The sequence below is a fragment of the Drosophila santomea genome, chromosome 3R (genome assembly GCF_016746245.2).
Source record: "Drosophila santomea strain STO CAGO 1482 chromosome 3R, Prin_Dsan_1.1, whole genome shotgun sequence".
NCBI classification, from domain to species: Eukaryota; Metazoa; Arthropoda; class Insecta; order Diptera; family Drosophilidae; genus Drosophila; species Drosophila santomea.
This window is the reverse complement of record NC_053019.2, coordinates 16,600,572-16,625,462: the sequence shown is the minus strand read 5'-3', so window position 1 is coordinate 16,625,462 and position 24,891 is coordinate 16,600,572. Positions and strand designations below refer to the sequence as shown.

General features: G+C 39.3%; 2 protein-coding genes across 3 annotated transcripts in view; one reads left to right on the top strand and one right to left on the bottom strand.

The window, feature by feature from the left end:
• Positions 1-24,521, bottom strand: part of LOC120454372 (protein roadkill) — a 62,416-nt gene extending 37,895 nt beyond the window's left edge. The window contains exons 1-2 of the mRNA XM_039639606.2: positions 24,462-24,521; positions 18,548-18,614 (exon numbers count right to left, since the gene is read on the bottom strand). The gene's annotated coding sequence lies outside the window, so the exon portion shown is untranslated. The remainder of the gene's footprint in view (positions 1-18,547; positions 18,615-24,461) is intronic.
• Positions 20,095-24,391, top strand: LOC120454374 (probable cytochrome P450 6d5). Of its 2 annotated transcripts, none has more exons than XM_039639610.2 (6): positions 20,095-20,681; positions 20,954-21,106; positions 21,166-21,499; positions 23,566-23,659; positions 23,778-24,026; positions 24,167-24,391. In XM_039639610.2, the coding sequence occupies exons 1-6, from the start codon at positions 20,152-20,154 to the stop codon at positions 24,328-24,330; spliced, it is 1,524 nt and encodes a 507-aa protein (XP_039495544.1). In that variant the 5' UTR covers positions 20,095-20,151; the 3' UTR covers positions 24,331-24,391. The 2 variants fall into 2 exon arrangements, with proteins under 2 accessions (XP_039495544.1, XP_039495543.1); XM_039639609.2 differs by having other exon boundaries at positions 20,096-20,681; positions 21,166-21,490; positions 23,557-23,659.
• Positions 24,522-24,891: the final 370 nt, after the last annotated feature.

The following is a 24,891-nucleotide window of genomic DNA, read 5'->3' as shown; positions in this document are numbered from 1 at the left end:
AGAAATCATAACATAAATATGCATCAATGTGTTTAATAATATCTTTTTTCTTCATATTGCCCAACCTTTTCCCATTGTGTTGATAAAAGACTGTGTCGGAAAATGTGCCACATCCATTTGTCTGGTCTTTGTCCCTTTGTTTTTTCGACAAGAAAAAGTCTGGCCAGACCAGACGCCTTCAATCGTTAATCCATTCATTGGCGAGTGGGTGTCAGTTTGTTGCAGTCAGTTTGAACTTTTCAAATGGAATTTTAAACAAATGAAATCAGCAGCACACTGCAACAGCCATACAAGATAAAGACAAGACTCCCCCAATCTGAATCCGAGTCTGAGTATGAGTCTGAGGCAATTGAGATGAGAACTGGTTGACAAGACAGCGGCAACAGCAGAAACAACTGTCATTTGTTATTGTCTTTGTCCGTCACTTTGTTAGTCTACTGCACACTCTACTCCACTCAACTCCAGATTGCAGTTTTTATGGTTGGCAATGTACTGGGAGAAATAAATGCCAAAGACGCCAGCAAAAATTCAGAAACTCAAGCCCTAAGAACCCTACATACAAAGGTTAGTAAAATACTTGTCAATTCTATGATTATTAGGTTATCCCTTTAAGCAGGTTTAATGCATTTATGTGCATATAGTTTCCTTTCAGTTTCCCAATGATATTTCTCCAAGTGCTTCCTAGCAGCACCCACATTAGCGGGCTTAATAGTTTTGAAGCTGATTTCGTTGCCGTCGGACTTTATGATTTCCATTCATTTAGCGGCAAACAGGAAGAGAAAGTAATGCACTGCAGCGGCTTCAACTTCGTTTCAGTCTCTGAATTCGACTGTGACTTGGACTTGGGGACTCTGGGGCGCTCTCACTTCATAAATTTACCCGGCAAGGTGTTAAGTCAATGCCAAAGAGCCCGAGAGCTGAGGACGCAGCTGAATCCGAATCCGAATCGGAATCGGTATCCGAAGTTGAAGCTGAAGCAGAAGTTGAGGTTTCGGCATGGGATTGGGTTTTGGGTTTTCTGTTTTCAGTTTTGAGTTGAGGCTTCGCCAGTTGCTGGCCGCCAAGTGAATGACAGTTGCCACCTTGAAAACGGCTGCCGTTTGTTTTTGTTATTTTTATAGCTGCTGCTGTTTTCTGCTGCTGCTGTTGCTGTTGCGGCAGCTGTCGTCGCAACAGCGTCAAGCTTTCATTTAACCAAAGTCAGAGGGAGAAAGATTGAGTCGGTACACGGAAAAACACATTCACAACTTACATATGCTTGTCCTATCAAAATGTCCAACTAAAATATCATTATCGATTTACTTAATTAATAATAAAATGCTAAATAGTCAGCAATATCCAAAGAATTTTAACTTTATTGGCTCACATGTCGTATGCGCAATTTTAGCACCTCTGAAAATGTCGTTTTAACTGCGTGACACGCAGTTAATCCCAAAAAAAAAGTGAATCACCCACCAGTGGTTTATGTTTTATTTTGTTTTGACTCTGCTATTTTGCCTTTGCCATGTGTGTGGTGTTTGAAAGCAAATTTCATTTCAGTTTATTTCACTTCTTCATTTGATTTCATTTCGCCGGCTGCCACACCAGACCATCAACATCGACTCCCCCCGTCGCAGATACTTTCCTTTACTTTCATTTGAGTGAAAGATACTCGAAGACGCGGCTCCCACTCTTTCTTTTTTAGGCTCTCTGTGAATTGGAAGAGTGCTCTTTGCGCCGCTGGACGTTTTCATTTTTAGTGAAAAGGACCAATTTTAATTTCACATCGGCTTGCTTTCAAACACATACATATGTATGTATATACGAATGCATATGTGTATATGCACTGTGAAGCTGTGAAGTTAATTATATGTGCATGGCTATCTGGCAGCTGCATTTGCTTGCCGCTCATTTGTAAAAGTATCTTATAGATAAACAGGAAGTGAGTTCCATTGGCCGTGGATGCCGCTTTTTGTTGTATTTCATTTCAGTTTGGCTCAGGAAAAGTTCACTTCACTTTTACTTGCAATACGGTTTTATTTTCTCTGTGCAGATTAGCGCTGTTTTTCAAATTGCATTTCCCAATGGGTTTTTTTCTCTGCCTATTCACGGGTGGGCGTTTTGGCCGAAAATCGTTGGGAGAAAGGCTCGATTTAATAGCTTCATTGTGAGCTGAGTGAATGAATGAGGAAAAGTTGGCAAATTAAATGGCACGTTTGTGTACAAAATGTATTGCGATTTCGAATTTAATAAGCAGCCAATTTTAATGTGGCAGCTTATGCTGTATTTAACATCATGGCTAGTAATAAATGGTTTTCGCTTTACGGTTTGATAATGAGGTATGTACTATTTAAAATCGAGGTTTACATTATAAAATACAATAAGTAAGGCATTTAATTTATCCAAAATATTACAATCTCCCAGCGTTAACTAAACTTTCCCAGTAACTCATTCAGTTTTTCAGATTTTCACCTGAGCTCGCATAATCAGCTTCATCTGCCGCTTACAAGCTAAGTAAATACTTTCTAACAACTATCAAATTTCACAGGCCGGCAAAGTGTTAAATTCTCGACAAGCGATGCAGGTGAAGCGATAGGCGCGGTTAACAAGAATTCACCATCTCGCTCTACAAGGTGAAAGCGCCAGAGATTAGATGGCATAATTTTCACGCTTTTCCGCTAAAAGAGAAGAGCTTCCCTTCAGAACTGCCCAAAGCAGCTCGCAAGTGGAAACTGAAAGCTGAAAACTGAGAACTGATTTATTATACAAATTAAAAAAAACGATCGCAAGGGGGCAGGAAAAACCTTTAGTAATTAGTGAGAACTTTGCGCCGTGTCATGCAAACGAGCGAAGATGGCAGAAGGGACGATAGAAAATGATGAACACCAGATCAAAGTGGATAGATAAATAGTAGCGAAGCGAGCCCAAGATATAATGGAAGCGATTAGCAACAATAAAGAGCAGTTGATGTGCCGGGCCAGGCCCGGGCACAGATTATACATATTCAAAAGCGAGCTGGAGGAGAGCTGGAAGCGGCCATATAAGTTGAGACGACATTAAGTAGCTACAAGATACACACTCTAAACCGCAGCTCTGCTCTTGAGATACTTTTGGACACGAAGCGGAAACACAGCCAAGCCACCGCAAAGAATCGAGGGACGATCAACGAAGATCGGGCAGGAAGACAATCGGACAAACGCCAGTGTTGACAGCTGGAAAATCGAAAAGGTAGCTAAAGAAATGAAATAAATAATATAAATTTCTTACAGACAAACAACAAAACACAGCAAAAAATGTTTAAAATAGTTAACTAAATCTAAGTTCTGCAAACCAAGAACTCAGAATCCGTAAGTACTTAGTTATATAGCTAGGGGTACAAGTTTTTCAAGTCTATTAACAGCTAGAAAATGGCCATATCGGCATCTCTGTCATACGGACAAACGGACAGAAACAGAAGGCACGCCTTTTGAGCGACTTAACTCTTTGGCTACATCATAAATTTTTAATGTGAAGATGTGCAGAGAGATGCAACCACAAAAAAGACAGGCGACAGAGCACCAGCAGAAACAACAACCACAACAACAACCAAATGGAGACAAGCAGTCGGGATCGCGTATCTTAAAGATACAAATTACAAGCGGTAGACATTGAGATTGAGGCCCCGGCAACACAACAAGAGCAATAAATAAACAACGCCGATATACGGAGGTAGTAGCATGAAAATGATTAAAAGAGCTAAAGACCATGTCTCCGCGGCGTTTCATTCCGCTTCGTTTCACGGCCACCGGATGAAACGCAGCGGCAACGGAACGAGCAACTTATGCAAATGTCGAGGAAGTTGAAACGTGCGAATGGAAACGGTATGACACACGAATCGCTTAATGCACCCAAAATTGGAAAAAACAGGGGAAAGAAAGAAGGGGCTCCCGTGTCTGGGGGTCTGTCATCATTTTTGTCACGCACATCGCCGTTTGAAGGCTTTTCTCTGCGCTGTCGGCTCTGCTGTCTTCTGTCGATGAAGACTCCTCTTCTGGCGTTTCTTCAGCTTCTTCATTTTCTACAGCTGGTTTGCTTCTTTGTTTCCCTTTGTTGCTTTGAATGCCGCCTGCTACTCGAATTCAATTTGTTAAGCTTTTAAGCGTGCCGGAACGAAACGAATTGGAATGGAACACTTAAATGGAGGCACAGTGGGACCAAACGTTAGCGTTTTGATTATTAATTGCATTTTAATTGAGTATGTTTTGTGATCAAACAAAAATGGGCAGTTTGTTGCCATTATACAAAATAATTATAAAATGTTTTTATTTTCCTTGTTAGTATATTCCTTTAATCTCTTGGCAAGTCGTACTCCGATTTTAAAAGCTGCTTTTCTCTGGCACCCAATACACTGTGGACAATTTTTGTTAGCCCCTTAAGCACTTTTCCCTCAGACGACGTCAGTTTTCACCAAGGCACTCATAAATCGTTTGTACCGTGCTCGGGCTGCTTATGTTGTTACCGCTGACTCTTGAAGGGCTCTCGTGGGTCGACTGTTCGTAAGTATCTTTCGGATTTATGCATTGCTTATGTTGAAATCCACAGCGTGGCTATGTCTGGTGAGCTCTGTGCGTTGTCCATTGATTTCAATTATAACCCAGATTCATTAATGCAGTTTACCTAAACCCCTCCACCCTCCGCCGCCAGCACATATACTTAGGTAAATATGAACGGTGCTCTCTTTTTTCGGCCTTTTAGCTCACATTTTGAGGTTGGCTTGGCTTGGCTCGACGGTCCGCAATCTCATTGTCAGATAATTATCACTGGGGCGGGTGTGCGTGTGTGTACTTTTGGAAACCCTGACCTGAAACGCTATTTTTTCTGTTTACTTTAGCTTAGTCCACTGTGTGGACTCTAATGTGCGTGTGCCTGCGGTCTATTTGCAGTCCAACTTCCCTAATTCGAAACTCTTAAGTAATATTCACAAAACTTTATGCCATATTGAACAAAATATACTAGTTGTGCTGTGTTTTTATTTAATAGGGCCTCTCCTCCGTGTTTGTGATCTACATATTGCCTACTCCTCCCTCATTTTTGGATTTACTAAGCCACATCGATTATGGAACACAGGAAATCCACCAACGATGTACAGGGAAAAACGCTTTGCTATCAAAATCGATATTTGAACAAAGGCAATTACAGATAATGGGTAATAGGGTTGCGGGGGAGGGGCCATATCGGTTTGTGGCCGTTCGCATATAATTAGTATTAAATGCACGTGGCGCACTCACATATTCCATATGACAGCCGTCCAACGTGGCACAACCCTATAGTTTTCAGATCCTGGACATATCCTGCATCTCCTTTTCATAATATTTTTACTGTAGCTGTTGCTGGAATGTATATATATATTTGTATATTTCCCCCTTTGCGTTCAGAGCGTCGACCATGAAAAGCCCAATGATAAACGAGCCCCAACCAACAGTAACAACAACCAGCTCGACGAAAATTGTAGTTGATGACCTCAGATAGACACTTTCAAGGATACGACAAAACGACGTCAGAGAAGGTTGTTGTTGTTGTTCTTGTTGTTGCTGGTGCCGCTCGCGTTAACCAAGCAAAGGTTAAAGGTACCAACAACAACAACAACCATCAAAATTACTACCACTGCGTCGGGCATTACAAGGTTAGAACGTTGCTCGACTCTCAGTCTCAGTCTCAGTTGAGTTCAGTTCAGTTCAGTTGGCCTGGGTTTCACTGTTCCCATCGCCCGGTGGCCAATGAAATGAAATACCTACGGCCAACCCGAGACAGACCAAGGGAATAAGCGAATTAAAAAATGAAACAGATGACAGCGGCGGTGGTTTCCCAAGCCGAAGACCTTATACCCTTTCGAAATCAGTCATTAAAGGCGCTCTTTAAAAGCATCATATACATCGAATATGAAAATAAAATTCTTTATTTATCGTGTTTATTTATCTAAAGATTTTAGAAACACTAATATATTTTTCTATTTAAAACGTATAATGGATATTCTTTCTATTTTATACAAATAGTGTACTAATTGATATAAAGAAAAAGCTAACCTTCAAATTTAGTTTATTCAAAAACTCAAATGCTTGCAAAAATCATGAATATATCCAAATACTTTGTTAACTTTGAACTTTATAGGACACATGCCCTTCATAAGCTGAGCGCAAAAAGTATTGGACCGCGTAAATTACACTGAGCGAGACAGGGAGGCCAGAAACAGAGAGGGAAAGAAAGACAGTGGCTAGCAACAGGCAGTCGACAACAACAAAAACGAGCGTAATAATAGTAGTAATGAAATAGAAGCGCAACTGTGGGCAGGGCTCTACTTGGTGGGGGGCAAGGGACTCCCTCCAGAGGAACGATTGTATTAATCAAAGGAGGAGAAGCCCCTCTATATATGTATATACATATAAACCATCTGGTGCGATTCAAGTGAATCAAATAATTGTAGTTTGCGAATGGAAATTATAAAGAAGCCAAACAAGACAAAAGTGGGAGGTGAAAAGGCGGAACGAAGAAGGAAACAACATCATTTGGGCGTTTCAACATCTAAAGATTGATATAGTCTAAGAAAAATACGAAAAAAACAAGAATTATTATCAATCGTTTCACTATTTCTAAAACAGAATTTGTGGATTCGTGTAGCCACATTTAAGTGTTTATGAGCGAAACTTCCTTGAGTTGTGCACGATTGAAAACAACCATTTATTGGATTCATAATCTATTAAATAAACAGCTTTTATTTAGAACTGCAATTAGACCATGTGGCATTGGATCACATATATCATTAAAATCCATTAAATCTTTACAGAAATATGTAATTTAGATTTCTTTGATCAGCACATTTTTCCTTATTGCACTTAAGACGAATGAACACAAATTTTGAAACTTGATTCAATACCCAAATGAACATAAATCTGCTTTGTTTCAAAATTGCAGTACAAGCGTATCGTAACATTTCGTTTAACAATATTACGTCTCGTACTCAACACTCCACACATTTTGTACCATTACCCAATTGCTTTGTTTTCATTGCTTATCGAATGATTTCCATAAGCAGAGCAATTCGATTTCCCAAGTATTCAATCAGCTCATAGATCGATTTTTGTATATTTTCCCGTTCCAGCCAACCACCTACAATTGTTTATTGGAAATGCCATAATTAAAATACTCGCAGCTCCGCAAGATGAATGTTGTGTACACCGAAAACAACCACTTATAGCAGACCCAAAAGTGGAGACACAAAGGCAGAGAATTCAGTTTTCAGAATTAGGTCAAGTTTCGGTTTTATTGCCCCAGCCTGTGGGTGAGTGTGTGCGTTTGGGGGAACTTAACTTCACTACTCTGATTCGTCTGATTCGTTCCCCAGGGCACACACCCTGGGATGCTCTGCATGCGTGTATAATTTCCTTTGATTAAATCATAAAATATGCAAAAATACAAAGCCAGAGAAATAAATGTACAACAAAAGTTTTTTCGGTGCCCAAAAAGGCGGAAACTAGGTCAGAGTTTGGGGCTGGTTGTCCCAAAAAAAAGAGAACCCAAAAACAAAAAGACAGCAGCACAACAGCACAGCAGCAGCGATTCCAGTGCGTTGAGAGTTAGTTTGTGGTTACCAAGCTGTCTCACACGGCGTATGCGTAATATGAGCAATTTCTGCGGACCGCTGTTGCGTATGGCAGATTACAAATACGCAAGTGAAACTAGGATATGTTATTTTTAGGCCTTCCAGTAATATCATTAATAGTTATTTTGTTTATTTTATAGTTAGGTAAGCAAAACATTTAAGCCACAATTGAGGTCCTTTGGTTTAAACAGCTTCGTTAATATTCAAATTGAATATCAGTTATAATGAATAATTACTAACTTGATTGGTTAATGACGAACTATTTTCCGTTACGCATAAACCTTGAGAATCTAGATATACAGTAAAGAAGACTACATTTCTGGTCAGATATTCTCAAGATCAGCTCAAACAGGACCTATTACTCGGCATTTAAAACATGGCTAAAGTGACACATTTTGGCCAACTTCTTCGCACTGAAAGGTCAAGCCACCAAGCTTCAATCAACGGCGGCTGAGGCACCGAACAGAGGCAGTTGCAGTGGCAGTGGCAGTATTCAGCATTGAGAGGAGGCGAAACGACCCCCGGCAGAAGGCGAGTGGCGGGGCAATTAGCGCGCAATTGACCTACATTGGGGCAACATTAATGGTGTCAATAGTAAACGAGACTGCGACGACAACTCGCTGTCGCTCAGCTCTGCTCTGCTCTGCTCAGTTGAGTTTAGTTCAGTTTGGGTTTGCTATAGTTCAGCGAGCAAAACACAAAATACGAAAAAAGAAAAAAAAAATTGTACAAAAACTGTTCAATGTTTATGCACGCACACTCAAATTTATAGACTTAAGTAAACCAAGGGAGCCGCCGCCGCAGCATAAATTCCAAGTGCAATCAGCGTAGGAAAACAAATTACACACTTTTCAAATTATGCCTCACCTTCGGAAAAGTCTGAAACATAATCTAGCGCCGAAACGAAAACCTTGCCGGGCGCACAGCTTCGCAGCAATTATTTCTGTCAGTGTCGCCCCAGTAGTGTGACGTCAGCGCATTGGGGCACTACTAGGAAGCGATCACTCGCCGAATCTCTTTTGTAGCTTTGAAATGGGAAAATAGTTTGGGGAAGTGGAGACAAAGCTAATGGGGCATTTGCAGTAGCACAATGCCCTTCCAATGTGAATGGGTGTATCTTTTCTGAGCTGCCCTAACTCTCAAGGACTATAGAAATTTGTAAAGCCAAGACCTAATTAGAACTTAATTTAAAATAATTGGCTACATTCTGTGTAAAAGCAACTACCCAATGTTTAAAATGTTTTGTTATATTCCAAAATCGAAACTAAAATTTTTTGGGTACGTTCTATTTAATAAAGTCTAATAAAGTCTGAGTTTAGTTACTTTCCTACATATGTATATATGTACAGCTGCGAAAAAAAAAATAGCACCACTTGCCCAGTAAAACTTTGAATAAGTCTCCTATCTACAATTTTGGGTTTAAAAGGATCTGAAATACCTTTTTAGAAAGGTTAAACAATTCACTTTTTAGAAAATAAAAAAAAATCACAATTGTTCTATGAATTCTTAACTTATTTAAGGAACTTTATGAAAAATGACAAAAAAGGGCGAAAAAAATAATAGCACCACTTCATAAAAAATGCTTTAAACATAAAATATAAACTTAACAGTAACAAATTCATTAATAACAAGTGATTGTATATTAAAACTACGCCGATCCCATTAATTTAGTATTTGGTAGTGTATCCTTTATTAGCAATAACAGCTGCGCAACGCTTTGGCATGGAGTCAACCAGGTCCTGGCACCGTTTTGGGGTTATATTGCTCCAGGACTCCTTAATCACGGTCCATAGGCTTTCGTTATTAGTTGGCTTAAAAGCTGCAACTGCCTTTTTAATATCCGACCAAAGGTTTTCGATGGAATTGAGGTCTGGCGACTGCGCAGGCCACTCCAGAACATGAAGTGATTTATTTTGGAACCATTCCTTGGCTTTCCTGCTGGTATGCTTGGGGTCATTGTCTTTTTGGAAGACCCATTTTAGCGGCATATCATATTCAGCAAAGGGTAGCATCACCGTCTCCAAAATATCCACATACACATGCTGATCCATTATGGTTTTTATCCAATGTATTGGTCCAACTCCATAGTAAGAAAAACATGCCCATACCATTACACTGGATCCGCCGTGTTTAATTGCTTCTACTGTGTCGTTTGGTTTATATTCGGTGTTCCTAGGGCGCCTTACATTCGATCAAGATCCATTGCCACCAAAAAAAACCACCTTGCTCTCATCTGACAATAAAAAGTTCGTCCATCTTTCGCATGGCCAATTTAAATGTTCCTTGACGAACTTAATGCGTTTGGGTATGTGTCTCCCATTTAAAAAAAGGACCTTTCCTTGGACTACAGCCTTTTAAACCATGTTCCCTTAGACATGTGTGAACTGTTTGCACTGTTGCGGATATGTTGAGATCCTTTTTCAGTTCGGTAGGAGCTTTAAATGGATCCTTCTTGCTCTCGGGCACTAGCCTTTTGAAGAGATGGGTGCCCAATGATTGTTTTTTCCCACGTTTTTCGGGATTCTCGTTGTAGGTGATTACATTTCCTATAATTTTGTTTGAGCATTGAAGGATTTGGCCAATATTTCTAAAAGATTTTCCTTCAGAAATGAGTTTTTTGATCAATTCAAGTTTTTCTTCAGTACAGTGCTTTCCACGTCCCATTTTAATGATTTTTTTAAGGAAATTTTTTAAAAATCGTTTTCGAAATAATAGAACAAGTGTCAAGTTTCATAACCACATGCTTTTTACCAAAGCAATCCTTCGATTATTATTGATTATTTGAAAAAACCGATAGTGGTGCTATTTTTGTTTTCGCCTCATTTTAGACCTTGCCGCCCAAAAAAAATTATAAAAAATGAAGGTATGAACAATTCAAATTTTTTTTTTCATTTTTGGATGGGAAAAATATCTAGCATTATGCGAAAAATCAGTATTTGGTTCTATCGGTACCTTAACCTTAATTTATTTGATCGATAACAAAAAAAGGTATGGTGGTGCTATTATTTTTTTCGCAACTGTATATACCTAACAAAATTAATGCTATACAAATATAAAATAATTGGGATAAAAATAATCAAGTAATTATTTAATGTATGATCCTATTTCTTTTATTTATTTCAAATAATTTTTTTTTCAATTTTTTAGGCAGTAACAATAGCGGTTTTGAGAAGAGGCAAATGTTGGCCTTTAAAATAATGAGTTTTTTCTCAAGTACGAGAAGATTACAAGCAATAAAAGAATCTTGGCCAAGCAATTGAAGGCGTTGCATTTTGTGGCGAAATGCGTGCGATGTTTCTTTGGCGCTCGAGTTTTTATTTTGTTGTTGTTCATATATTTTGGCCGCTGAGGAGACAAGCCCCCCACCCTCGGCAGCGACGTCAGCAGAGGTGGGAGCAGAGCGACAGAGGCGTCGGCTGAGCAGCAGCATGTAAGTTGTACACGATAAATGAGAAATGAGGTTACCTACTTTTTAAGAAGGTCAATACGACCCAAAACAAATGAGCGAGGCAACGCCAGGCAGCGACGTCGGCAGTGACTGTGGCAGTACAGAGGCAGAGAGAGCGAGAGAGAACCAACAGCAGAGAGCGAGGGAGAGAGCGAGAGAGGCAAAGCTCAGTGACCATGTGCGCAGCGGCGACGTCGACAGCGCTGCCAGCGTAGCATACCACAAACATTACAGCAAACGTTTTCAATGAAAATAAAAGTAGTACACGCTGCCGGCAGCGCCGTCGTCGTCGCAGTCCGCGTTGGCGGCATGTAAGTGGTGTCCAAAGTTGGTGACGAATTCGGGGCTAAGATTTCGATTTCTGTGGCCACATGCGAGGGCGGCTGCGCAGCCAGCGTTGCGAGGGCGCGGCCAAGGTGCACTGCAGAAAATAGGGATTCCTCTCGCGATTTATAGTTCTTCCAGATCTTTTTATAAAGATATTTGAGCTAACATGATCATTGGATTAACGATAAACCTTTTTAAAATACCCAATAAATCTGGGTATAAGAAACCCGATTTTAGCCCATTTAATATATCTTAAATAGTAACCACTACCTTTTCTACCTAACTTTTTACAGACACAAATTTGTAATATTCTTCTACCAACGTTAGAAACACCTCTACATTATTCATCTTTTAATTACATTTTATAGGCCTGATTCAGACATCATTTTGTAACCGAAAGATTGGCACCTCAGCTGACACCTCCAAAGCAACCGACCGACCGCTTGTAACGAGGCTAAATCGGAGCAGAGGCCTGGCAGCGACGTCGACAGCGGCAGCGACGCTTTGGTATCGAGCACGCCGCCAACGCTTTTCAGTTCAGCCAGCTGCATTTTTGTCGCTGGGCAGCGCTGCCACGGCTCGGCTGCAGCTCTGCCGACGCTCTGCTCCGCTGCGTTGTTTTGCGTTTTGCTTTTAGCCTCCACCTCCTTTCGACTGTGTGCATTGTTTCGTCGCGTTTTGTTGTAAACATTTCTGTTTGTTGTTTCGCATTCGAATGTTTGAATGCGATTGCGGATTGCGAATTGCGGGCGAGAATGAAGTGCTGTAATTGAGATTGGTTGCGATTGGGGCGCTTAAGCAAATCCAAATTAACGGCCAGATGAAGGCGACTAATAATTGACCTATTAAATATTTGATAATAATCTATCTGATAGTTTTATAAATATAAGATATACATAAATTGCTTAAGATCTTTAGTTTCATATTAATTCATGTATTTCCTTCAAATACCTGTGTCCTTCTATCTATAAGTTCCTTGCTTTACCTTCGAGCTTGAAAACAAACCAAATATCAGAAACGATCCATATGTTTCCAATAGTCCATTCAACTTTGAAACGTTTGCATTGCTATACCTCATTTTGTCAGCCTTCAAATACCAATAAATATCAGGGTCATTTATATTTGGTTCTACAAAAACGTCGAACAACATCCAGCTATAAAATGGTGTATTTCGTTTTCGATTTTTGATTAAAGGCAACATAAACCCCAATGCAAAACTCTAATTGAAATACCACGATTTGCCATCGAACTGTCAAAGACGTCACTGATAATGTAACGTTGCGATAGCTCTGATGAGGTTCTTGAAAGAATTGGGTTGATAGCTGTAAATGTATCCGTATCTGTTTCTGAATGAGAATCCATTAATTTCGCCTCGACCCATATCACATCATAATACCCTTGGTACGCTTAACCAATTAGGCTGCCAGTTGATAGGCCTACAAAGTATGTATGTAGATACATGTGTATATGGCCAACAAATTTTGAATCAATAAGTTAGTTAGTTTCCCTTCCACCCACAAAAGCACACACCTCACCGTTTCGAGTCCATGTGAGTGTTAGCCAGTTGTGAAGGCATGAGGGTCAATGATTGTAGCTTCGTTGCGGGTGGCTGACAACAACAGCCACAACAACCTTAGACACACACACACACACACACACACACACACACAAACGCACAGAGGCGACAACACCCACACAGACACACATGAATTGTGTCATTGTTATCGGGCGCGGAATCGTGAGTTTTGTGGCATGAACATTGAAATGAAATCATGTCATCGATATAAATATAGAACGCGAATGTTTTGGGCTCTTTTCACCACGCTCTCTACCCTTTATCAATCGAAAACGACAGAGCTTGAGGGTCTCTGGTCTCTGCTCGAATGAAAATTATGGATTGGCCTATTAGGGTAAAACCTTCACTCTCAGTGACCACATTGATTTCCCCATCCCCAGTCAATTTGATAAAACCATGGGACCGAAAAGCTCTTCAACAGGTTCGCCATCAACTTACACAGACTGTCTGTCAATCTCAGTGTCACAAATGCGACAAACTCAAAGAACCTTGAATGCCGAACGGCATATTGAATGTGTCAAGAAAAGGTATTGGGCAATGTTTGGAAAATGTCATCTTTTGGTCGGTGAAATTCCTCAGCTAAGCCAATTGTTGGGTAACTTGAAATTAAAATAAAGAAATCGTTTAGACCATCAAGGCTGTTGTTGAAACTCAAAGAGTATGTGCTCATTATTATCAGAACGCTTCTTTGTATTAAAGTATATAAAGAAATCCCAAGTTGCATTATGCATAATAATAATGTGATATAATTTGTTCATATTGACGGGCAAATGCCAGGAAGTTCCACTTGATTATGAATATAGATACATTTACAACAATAGAGTCAACTGCAATTGCCCTCATATGCCTGGTCCCGCAAAGGTTTTCACATTGAAATATTATCAAATGTAATTACGCAAAATCATAGAGCAAAACGACCTTATCGCACAAATTGAAACAGCAATAGCAATAGCAAAACGCTTTTGTAACCCATGATTACATCAAACAAACGGGCACACATACCAGCACACACACTCGAAGGCAGAGGCATGTAATTGTAATTACAAATGGAAACACCTTCGCACAAAATAGAAAAAAAACGAGAAAAACTAAGTACAAAACAACTACAAAGAGCTTGCACACACTTCCTCATAGACAATTAAAAAAAAAATAGTTTCAGCTACAACAATTGAAATAACCCGTTACAAAAACAAAACATAAACAAAGTGGAAGAGAGATTACTATAGTGCACATGTGCGCCCTGCTTCTTCTTCCTCTCCCGCTCTCGCTCCCACCCGCAGCAAATTCACCTTCGGTCAAATGAATTAAAATGAATTAGCACGAGGCTTGTATGCTCACTCGCTCTCACGCCCACTTTTCCCTCTCGCCCTCTCATTCACAGAGCGAAAGATCACTCAAATCCATTGGCCACTTTCTCTCTATAAATAGTGGAAATCGGAAATCCAATGCTATAAACATTTGGAAATCCGAGTCCGTGAAAGTAAAGCGCACAAGGGCCAATTTAGCCTCTCACTCACTTCACCACCCACAGCCCTTTAACGGGTAATATATCTACCTTTTTCTCTCTATCTCTCTCTCTCTCTGATAAAGAAAAGGTTAAAAATTGCCATTGCGCCTACTTCTACACAGATGATAAATATATTACCACTTTTTTTTTACTTTATTTAGTGAATAGCTTGAAATGCGAATTGGATCAACTTAGATCCCTTTATAATATTATTTTTTTTATTTTCTGTGAACGTTTTCATACTCTGAATGCATTTCCATTATTTTCCTCGTATTTCATTACACTTTTTGAAAGCGAGGGGTCAGGCGATATTTATCTGCCATATGGTTTGCACTTGACTATAACGGTAATTACATCTAGGCACGGCATTGCCCCTGAATTTTAATGCAATGCACACACACGAGCGCATCAAATGTTGCACATTTCGTTTGATTGTTTCCTCGATTTCGCGCACTCGCCTTGCTTTTTGTTATTGTGGATGTGTTTTTCATAGCTTAACGGTAATCACCATTTGCGACGACATTGAATTTTCGTTACTAGCGTGGGCATCACTAATTGGTCCGTAAAGATCATCGAATCCTATGAATGTTTTTACATTTCCCGGGCAATTTACGACTAAGCCAACTGGGCTTGTTTACATTTACAAACCCATGTATCTAAAGCAACCCACATAAATATACAAATTACAACAAGTTCAATTATCTGCGGTAGTTGTTCTTTTTCGCGATGAGGATAGAAACACAATTTCCGGCTATCTTATAGCCTTATAATAATAAATTATGAATTCCCTTATGATCTGGTTTAAATGAATTTATCGGATGGTAGTTCTTACCTGGCTAGAGCCATTCTAACATGAGATAGCCCTCCAAGAGGCAACGCCAGGGTATCCACTTTGAAGGTTTTTCTGCTACAACTTCCCACACGGAACTCAAATGGAAAATCAAAACGTTTGCTTTGAGTTTTCCAAGATGCCGATGATTTTTTTAAATTAATTTACTAAATTTAAGATAATTCTTGTTTTTGGCACTTTTCAAAGATCTTGTATTAATTGTTAGCACATAAACGTCATCTTGCTTTTAATCTGGGTAATTCAAGGAGAATTTAGTAAAAACTTAAGTGATTAATACAAAATTGAAGACAGCTTGACTTTGGAGTTTCAATAACAACGACAGCACGCCTTGAAATATGCAATGTTCTTAGAAAACACCTCTGCCAAAAATGAAAATTGAGATACGCATTAATACAAAGAATACCAAGAAATGGCACATCAATTTTATCACATTCAATTGCGAGGCGAACGTGTACGTCCATATAATGACCAAGTTCGGTGCAAACCGTCGTATACGTGATATTTGCACGCGAAATTATCAAAACAGCCAAAGAGCTCACAAATATAATCGCGTCTCGCTCACTCTCACTCGCACAGACACACCGAAAGAGAAGGGTGAAAAAACCAGCGTACCATGTTCAATGCCAAATCAAAATAAAAATAAAGCCAGCAACAAAAGATACTGAAACAACATCGAAATAAAAAAAAACTTATCAGCAGAATTTTGTGTGATAAGCTAAATTAAACAAAGACATTTGTATGTATATAGCCCTGCCTCTTTCACCCGCAATGCGTTTGTCTCTTTCATGACATTTGCACATGGCTTGCCGGCATTAAAAAACGCTCAGCCTCGGTCAAATAGTAATGAAATCAATAAATACGAAACAAAAAAAAAAGCACAAAACTACTAAAGGAGAAGCAAAGAGATAAAGAGAAGCAACGCTTCCGCAGCTGGCCGGCAAAATAAATCAGTGCAAAAGCAGCTTTGGAGGTCACCACTGACGCCCCAAGTTGCTGCTAGAAGAAGATGCCCTCGGCGGAAGATTCTTCTTCTGCTGTAAGAAGAGGCTATCCAAAAACTACAGCGAGAAAGAATACTACATTGTACATAGATGAGAGCAAGCATGATGGATGGAGAAACTAAATTAAATAAAACAAAAACCACACACTAAATTCCATTCCATAGTCATGAGCACACAAGGTTCTTCCTATATCACTCGATTCCACTTTTATACATACAAAAAACAATATAGAAAAAATAAAGAAAAAAAACCCAAAAAGCTCTCAACCTGCGCAAGTGAAAAAGCTACCACTTTGTGTTTGCAAACACAGAGAAAAGCTGCGCCGGCGTTTGCTCGCTGACCTCAGCTGCTTATTTACCGCAAGTGCAAGCGAGATGGCTGCCAGCGAAGAGCGAGAGGGAGGGAGAGAGGGCGCACAAAGTTCTCTCATTTATAAACAATAAACAAAAATATTGGACAGGGGGCAGCACATGTTTTTAATTGAACTGTACGAACTGAAAAGCTCGTTGCACGTTCAAACATGTGTAGTACACCCAAGCTAGCCCTCTCTTTCTGGCACTTTTCAAAATGTCAATGCTATTTCGGTAATATTTTTTGTTTCGACTTTTCCTACCCATCTGGCAACACTGCCGCTCGAAAAGCTTTGTTTTTTAAACATATACCAGTTAATAAAAATTTAATCAAATTCGATTTCGGCATTATAAACATGTGATTTGCGTCACAATCAAAAGAAAGAGAGAGTGGGCTACTCAGGGGTGGTGCGAAAGGGAGGGGGCGTGTGGTAGAACAGAACGAGAAAGCAATAGCCCGTGCCGGGTGTTAAAAAGCCGACTCTACTCAAATATATAGAAAAAGTTGCCTTGCTTTTTAGCTTCTTTGCTCGCTTTATTCTCGAGTTTCGAGCTTGAGGCTGGGTTTATTTCCATATAGCTGTGTATATATATGTATATATATATATGTACGTATGTAGCCTAAAACATTTCGAAGGGCGTTAGATTGAGGAAGTTGTTAAGGCCTGTCGTTGTTGTCTTGTTGAGTTTGCCAAAGCTCTTTTGTCATTCACTTTGTGTGTTTAATTGCGCGTGTTTTTGAACTCCGAAAAATGTTAATATATTTTAAGGTTTACGGCTTTTAGATTAAGGTCACTCGTTTAAACTGCACTATATTAAGGCAACTGCCGTTTTTCGACAACTTTAAAATTCTCGACACTCTCTTGGTTACGCCTGACCATTTACCGTTGCGAATTGTGGGTGTTAAATGGGAAAATCGGTTAGCAACACAGATTATTTTTCCGAGGAAAGCACACACAAACTACTACTCGCTACGCGCAGCAGCTGACGACTGAAGAGCTTTTTTCTTAATATATATTTTTTTGTTTTGCTTCACACATTGTGTGTTTGTTTTGCTTTTGCCGAAAAGCTTTGGAGAGCGCGAATCGGAGCTTTGGAGTCCAGCATTTTTTGAGAGCGTAGAACCACAGTTCGAACTACAAAAGTGAAGTTCTGCAAAAGTAGCTACATCTCACAATGGAATTTGATGAAAAAAGATAATATACAAAGATAGTATAATTTCTATGCATAAGCACTCCTTTTCAAATTACAAAGAAAAATGTGTCTAGGCCTCATTCTTATTTAACTTTGTTTTTAGTTTTGTTATTTATTATAAATAAAATCATTAGACCTAGCTATAATATATATTGCGTGTTCTTAGGCAACTGAAACTTGGATATCTAATGGGATTTCACTTGTTCTGAATTACAAATTATTATAAGATTGCATACATTTCAGCAGCAAGAAATAATATTTCCTATTGGACTGCAGTAACACGTAAATCCAATAAGAAAATAGATAAAATATATATTTTTCCTATTAACCGAGATATATTAGTTTCACATTACCTAGGGTAAATTGAAATTAGGTTCATTATAAACTTCTTTTCGGGTTAAAATACTCCTACTATTTAGCTAGTAAAAGGCCAAGGCAACAACACTTCACAAAAAGCTCCATGGGGTGGCTGCCGACTATCAAGGCCCTTATCAAGGCTATTTAAGGGGGAGCATGTCAGCAGCCTAAGAGATAAGAGGGGAGAGAGAGAGAGAGAGCTAATCCCCCAGTATTAATGACTTAATAATTGCCGATGGCACTGTTCAATTGAAAACATTGCCAACCACTGACCGCACCAGTAATCCCGACTTAATTGCAGAGATCTGGCAAAGAAACTCACCTTGTTTAAGTTATTACTGCTGTTCCTTCCTGTAATTTACACGCCGAAGCCAAGCGAGTCAAGATGTCTGGAAAAAGGCAAGAAATGCATTAATGTTGACAATTATATACTAATTAATTTAATGATGTTAATAAATTTCGTGCAACAAATAAAACGAACTTGTTTAAATCTGGTTTTGATTGGTTGCTAACAATTAAGAGCAAGACAATAGAAACAAATGGTCTTAAAATAACTCCACTTCGATTTGCTAACAACAAAAAAGGAAAACAATCCATTTGTATTAAAATAAAATGCAATGATTTGAAAGACCTGTCACATTTTAGAGTTTCCTTTCGAATTAGACTTAAAGCATCCGCGGCTGTACTGTATTTTTAGAATTATTTGCATACACCCGGAGAATTTCAGAAACAAAAACCCCATATATAAAAACAGAAACACACGATTCGGTTCAACGTCTTTGACTTCGTATGCCGCATGTTGTTGTTGTTTTAATATCATTGTTGTTTCCATTGTGTGGGGCTGCTTACATACTTAACCAAAGTCGTTGCCACTCGCTGCACAAAAACAACAACATCAACAACAACAACGATTCGGAGAACAACAACAAATTACTTTGACAGCACAAAGTTCTCAAGTGAACAACCTGAACATCGAAGAGCGCTACCATAAACGTCAAAGTCAACAAAGCGGGTCAAAACAGGCAGTACCCGCAAGCGGAAAGTTTTTGGGGCGGAGAGAGTTGGTCTGCATGTAGGGATGTGTGCAAGTCACAGAACATGGGGATAGTCGCCTCAATCCGATTTGGCACACCCCAAACACTATATCAATTTGCCTCAGTGCTTGATAAGGTAAACAGTTTATCTGCTTCATTCAAAATAGGTACATCTTTCAAGTAAATGAAAGTGATTATATAAGGGATGGATTATTATGGCCTAGTTTCTAAATATACACGTATTTTGAGAGGTTTATCATTTAAAATATTAAAAACCATTGTAATCTCTCTTTCCGATAATTTTCCCTATCGCATTGGCTATCAGACAAAGAATTCAAAGGAAAATGTCAAAAACAGCAATTCATCTGCTAGGAAACCATCACATGATATAGATCTAAAAGTATCTCAAAGATGAAATACTGCAAATTATATAATTTCCAGCATATGTGAAGATAAGCATTGCCAGAATTTAAACCAATTGATTTTCGTCCCGACTTATAAACTACCTGTACTGAAAAAAGACTAGAAAAACTGAGTGAAGTGACATTATAAATTCCCAAGATGCAGTCGGTGTAGATCTATGCATGTAAAGTTTCTTTACAAAACAAAGCTTCTCAATTACAGTACACCCTCAGGAATATATAAAAATACAAGTTCTCAATCATTATCTCTAAAAGATTCGCCATATCACCAGTGCAGTCAGGGTTGCCGAGTGGGTCAACAGAAAGTGCTACCTACCTACCTAAGCGAGCCGAAAGATAATATGATCACGCTAGCCATATGGCGAAATTGTTTGTTAACCTAACGACTTTAAATCGGCAGGCGACTACGACAAGTCAGTTGCGTTTTAGAACGCTAGAAGTGCGGACATAGTAAACAGATAAGATTAAATATGATCGGAATATATTTACTGATCGGTGCAGTCACGCTGCTATATGTCTACCTCAAGTGGACATTTAGCTACTGGGATCGCAAGGGATTTCCGTCGACGGGGGCGAGCATCCCCTTCGGTGCCCTGGAATCCGTGACAAAGGGTAAGCGATCCTTCGGAATGGCCATCTACGACATGTACAATTCGACGAAGGAACCGGTGATCGGAATGTATCTCACTTTGAGACCGGCCCTGCTGATTAGAGATGCTCAACTGGCCCACGATGTGTTGGTCAAGGACTTTGCCAGTTTCCACGATCGTGGGGTGTATGTGGATGAGAAGAACGATCCCATGTCCGCGAGCCTGTTCCAAATGGAGGGAGCCAGTTGGAGGGCCCTACGCAACAAACTGACGCCCTCGTTTACGTCCGGAAAACTGAAGGCCATGTTCGAGACCTCAAATTCGGTGGGTGACAAGTTGGTGGACTGCATTAAGAAGCAATTGCCGCAGACGGGCGCCAAAGAGCTGGAACTCAAGAAGCTTATGGCTACGTAAGTGATTAGATTAGCAATGTTAATTGCATTACAAAGAGTCAACATATTTAACTTTCACAAATACTAAAGTACCGGCTATTATTTGGACAATCTATTAACAGTTTCAGATTGAGAGGTGATTATAAATCATCTCATCTCATCATTCCTAGGAACTTGCAATAGTTTAATAGGAACTGGCATAATGCATTCTAAATTTATGACCGTTGCCAAATGCACTTAAACAGATATGATAAGCAGCTAATAAACAACACTATTTGTTATTTTTTTAGATACGCCATCGACATTATAGCCACGACTATTTTTGGATTGGATGTTGATAGCTTCGCGGACCCCAACAACGAATTCCAGGTTATTAGCAGAAAAGTGAACAGAAACAACTTCGAAGATATAATTCGTGGAGCATCTAGTTTCCTGTATCCCGGGTTAGTTTAAGTTGAATTCATTGTTAGACACAAATACCTATTTCTTTCAACCCTTTAAGCCTGGAGAAGTTCTTTGTCCAAATCGGCTGGAAACAGGAGGCGACAGAAAGGATGCGCGAGTTGTCCAACCGAACCGTCGATCTCAGAGAACAGAACAATATAGTTCGCAAAGATCTGCTGCAACTTCTGCTGCAGCTGCGCAATCAGGGAAAGGTCAACACCGACGACAATGTTTGGTCGGCGGAAAGTTCTAAGAACGGAGAAAAGTCCATGTCAAAGGATTTGATTGCCGGCCAGCTTTTCCTCTTCTACGTTGCCGGCTACGAGACCACAGCCTCCACAGCATCATTCACGCTATACGAGCTAACCCAAAATCCGGAAGTGATGGAGAAGAGCTCAAAGAAGCTGGGTCCGCAAAAATCGAATTTTTGAAATTTGAAAGGTGGAATCGTTTGCCCATCGTTTGCCCATGTTTGCCCACCAATTAGTTTTTTTTGCCCACGTCCAGTTTTCGAGATATGAAATTTCGAAAAATTTCGAAAATTTTCGAACTTCAAAAAGTTGAGTTTTTTGAATTTTTTTTTTTTTAAATCGCAATAACTTCGTTTGCCCACGTTTGCCCACCCTTTAGAATTTTGAAAAAACTTTTAGTTTAGAAAATATAAGCACTTAAGGAATTAGGCATTTTCCATACCTCAAAACTAAAACTTTTCAAACAAAATCGTTTGCCCACCCTCTAAAAATGCTTTTTATCGTTTGCCCACCCTTTAAAAATTGTTTTTTTCGTTTGCCCACCCTTAAAAAAAAATATTTTCGTTTGCCCACCTCTTAAAACTAAATATTTTAAAACAAAATCGTTTGCCCACCCCCTAAAATTGCTTTTTATCGTTTGCCCACCCTTTAAAAATTGTTTTTTTCGTTTGCCCACCCTTAAAAAAAAATATTTTCGTTTGCCCACCTCTTAAAACTAAATATTTTAAAACAAAATCGTTTGCCCACCCCCTAAAATTGCTTTTTATCGTTTGCCCACCCTTTAAAAATTGTTTTTTTCGTTTGCCCACCCTTAAAAAAAAATATTTTCGTTTGCCCACCTCTTAAAACTAAATATTTTAAAACAAAATCGTTTGCCCACCCCCTAAAATTGCTTTTTATCGTTTGCCCACCCTTTAAAAATTGTTTTTTTCGTTTGCCCACCCTTAAAAAAAAATAAAAACGTTTGCCCACCTCCTAAAACTAAATATTTTAAAACAAAATCGTTTGCCCACCCCTAAAATTGCTTTTTATCGTTTGCCCACCCTTTAAAAATTGTTTTTTTCGTTTGCCCACCCTTAAAAAAAAATAAAAACGTTTGCCCACCTCTTAAAACTAAATATTTTAAAACCGTTAAAAAAATATTTTCAAACAAAATTTAAATAAATCTCATAATTTAGGCAAAATACTCTCTCTTTCTCTTTCTTACTCCCAAGAAACGAATAAAGACCGGAGGTGTATTTGCATAGAACCAACACATGCATATAAATAAAACACACATACACATTTTCGGTTCTGCTATCTGCACTGAAAAAATAAAGTTGAATAAAAAATGAAAATACATATTTTTAAAGCTTATGAAAACTCCAAATTATGTTGGATAAGAATATGGTAAAGCAAACACAATTGTCATTGTTTTTTCTGGATTGTATGTATGTAAACCAATTTGCTAGCAACGAAACATACGACTGATTTTTAGCAATGTAGCTTTTCAGTCGGACACCGAGGTAACTGTTAAGCATATGAAATTGTTGTTGCTCAGCATAAGGAACTAGTGAAGAATAAGCAGAATACACCATAATGTTTTTGTAATATGTACGTATGTATGTATTGTCAATGCGGCAAGTACCACGTGTGCGTGTGAATTGGCGCCACAGCTTACTGAAAGTAATTTTTAATTGAAAATATTTTTTTTTTAAGGGCAAACGAAAAAAACAATTTTAGGGGGTGGGCAAACGATTTTGTTTTAAAATATTTAGTTTTAAGAGGTGGGCAAACGAAAATATTTTTTTTTAAGGGTGGGCAAACGAAAAAAACAATTTTTAAAGGGTGGGCAAACGATAAAAAGCATTTTTAGAGGGTGGGCAAACGATTTTGTTTGAAAATTTTTAGTTTTGAGGTATGGAAAATGCCTAATTCCTTAAGTGCTTATATTTTCTAAACTAAAAGTTTTTTCAAAATTCTAAAGGGTGGGCAAACGTGGGCAAACGAAGTTATTGCGATTTAAAAAAAAAAAAGTTCAAAAAAGACAACTTTTTGAAGTTCGAAAATTTTCGAAATTTTTCGAAATTTCATATCTCGAAAACTGGACGTGGGCAAAAAAAACTAATTGGTGGGCAAACATGGGCAAACGATGGGCAAACGATTCCACCTTTCAAATTTCAAAAATTCGATTTTTGCGGACCCAGCTTCTTTGAGCTATGGAGAAGGCCAAGGAGGATGTTCGCAGTGCCATCGAAAAGCACGGCGGACTGACATACGACGCCATCTCGGACATGAAGTACCTGGAGGCCTGTGTGCTCGGTAAGTTCTAATGATATAATAGATCTTAATAGCATGCCATATTTCATATCGATCGCGCACAGTTTACTGCTCTACATATTGGTTATTAAATGGTACAATAATTTCAACTTTCCTACAGAGACTGCCCGCAAATATCCTGCTCTGCCATTGCTAAACAGAATCTGCACCAATGACTATCCTGTGCCCGATAGCAAGCTGGTGATCAGAAAGGGTACGCCCATCATAATCTCCCTAATCGGAATACACCGGGATGAGGAGTACTTCCCCCATCCGCTGCAATACAGACCGGAACGCTATCTGGAGGATGCTAAAGACTTCAACCAGGCGGCCTTTTTGCCATTTGGCGAGGGACCCAGGATGTGTATCGGTACGAAATCTTTTAATCAAATAGGGAGAAATCAAAGTTATAATACTATAGATACCTCCTTGCAAAAGTAAACTCCACTAGATAAAACTGATCTTTAGGAATGTCCCATGTAAACTAAGAAATTTCCCTCTATTTTGCAGGCGCCCGCATGGGAAAGGTGAATGTGAAGATAGCGATTGCCAAGATTTTGTCAAACTTCGATCTGGAGATCCGGAAGGAAAAGCGTGAGATTGAGTTTGGCGTGTATGGAATACCGCTGATGCCCAAGTCAGGTGTTCCCGTCCGTTTGTCTCTAAAAAAGTAGTTCCTAGTCTTGCAATAGAACCATGTAAACCCTCTAATAAACGTGCAATTTGGAATGAAAATATGGACAAACATTTCAATTGGGATGCACTTCTCCCTCACACACTCACACATGCACACGCGCGTACGCACCTTTGTAAATGTAAATAGTTTCTTGTTCTCCGCTTTACATAAGTCGCCCTATTTACTCGGCATTGGGGGGATTCTGAGTAAATCAAATGCTTTTTCGCATATGATCACAATCTCCATATGGCCGGAAAATGCACTTTTTCCAGCTATGACAACACAATATGGCCGAAAAAAATACTCTTTCACTTTTTCCAGGCCAAGTTGTGTGAACTGCGCCACACACACGCACACACACACACACGGGCGCGCACGCACTGGGGACACGCACACTGTCGCACTCGCGGCGATGACGTTTTCGGCCGCAATGCACCTTATTAACGGGCTCTTTCGCGGCTAATTCGATTGCACTCGTTCGGCGGCGACCCTTGGCTATTACTTTGCAAATTTACAAGTAAATACGACGAATTTGGCGAATCAGCGAATCACTCGCTTC

Bases quoted from the DNA above. Each gene is read 5' to 3' on its own strand.
- LOC120454374 (XM_039639610.2), top strand. From the start codon at position 20,152: ATGATCGGAATATATTTACTGATCGGTGCAGTCACGCTGCTATATGTC. The intron at 21,107-21,165 runs GTTAGTTTAAGT...CAACCCTTTAAG, and splicing joins TCTAGTTTCCTGTATCCCGG to CCTGGAGAAGTTCTTTGTCC. The intron at 24,027-24,166 runs GTACGAAATCTT...TCTATTTTGCAG, and splicing joins GGGACCCAGGATGTGTATCG to GCGCCCGCATGGGAAAGGTG.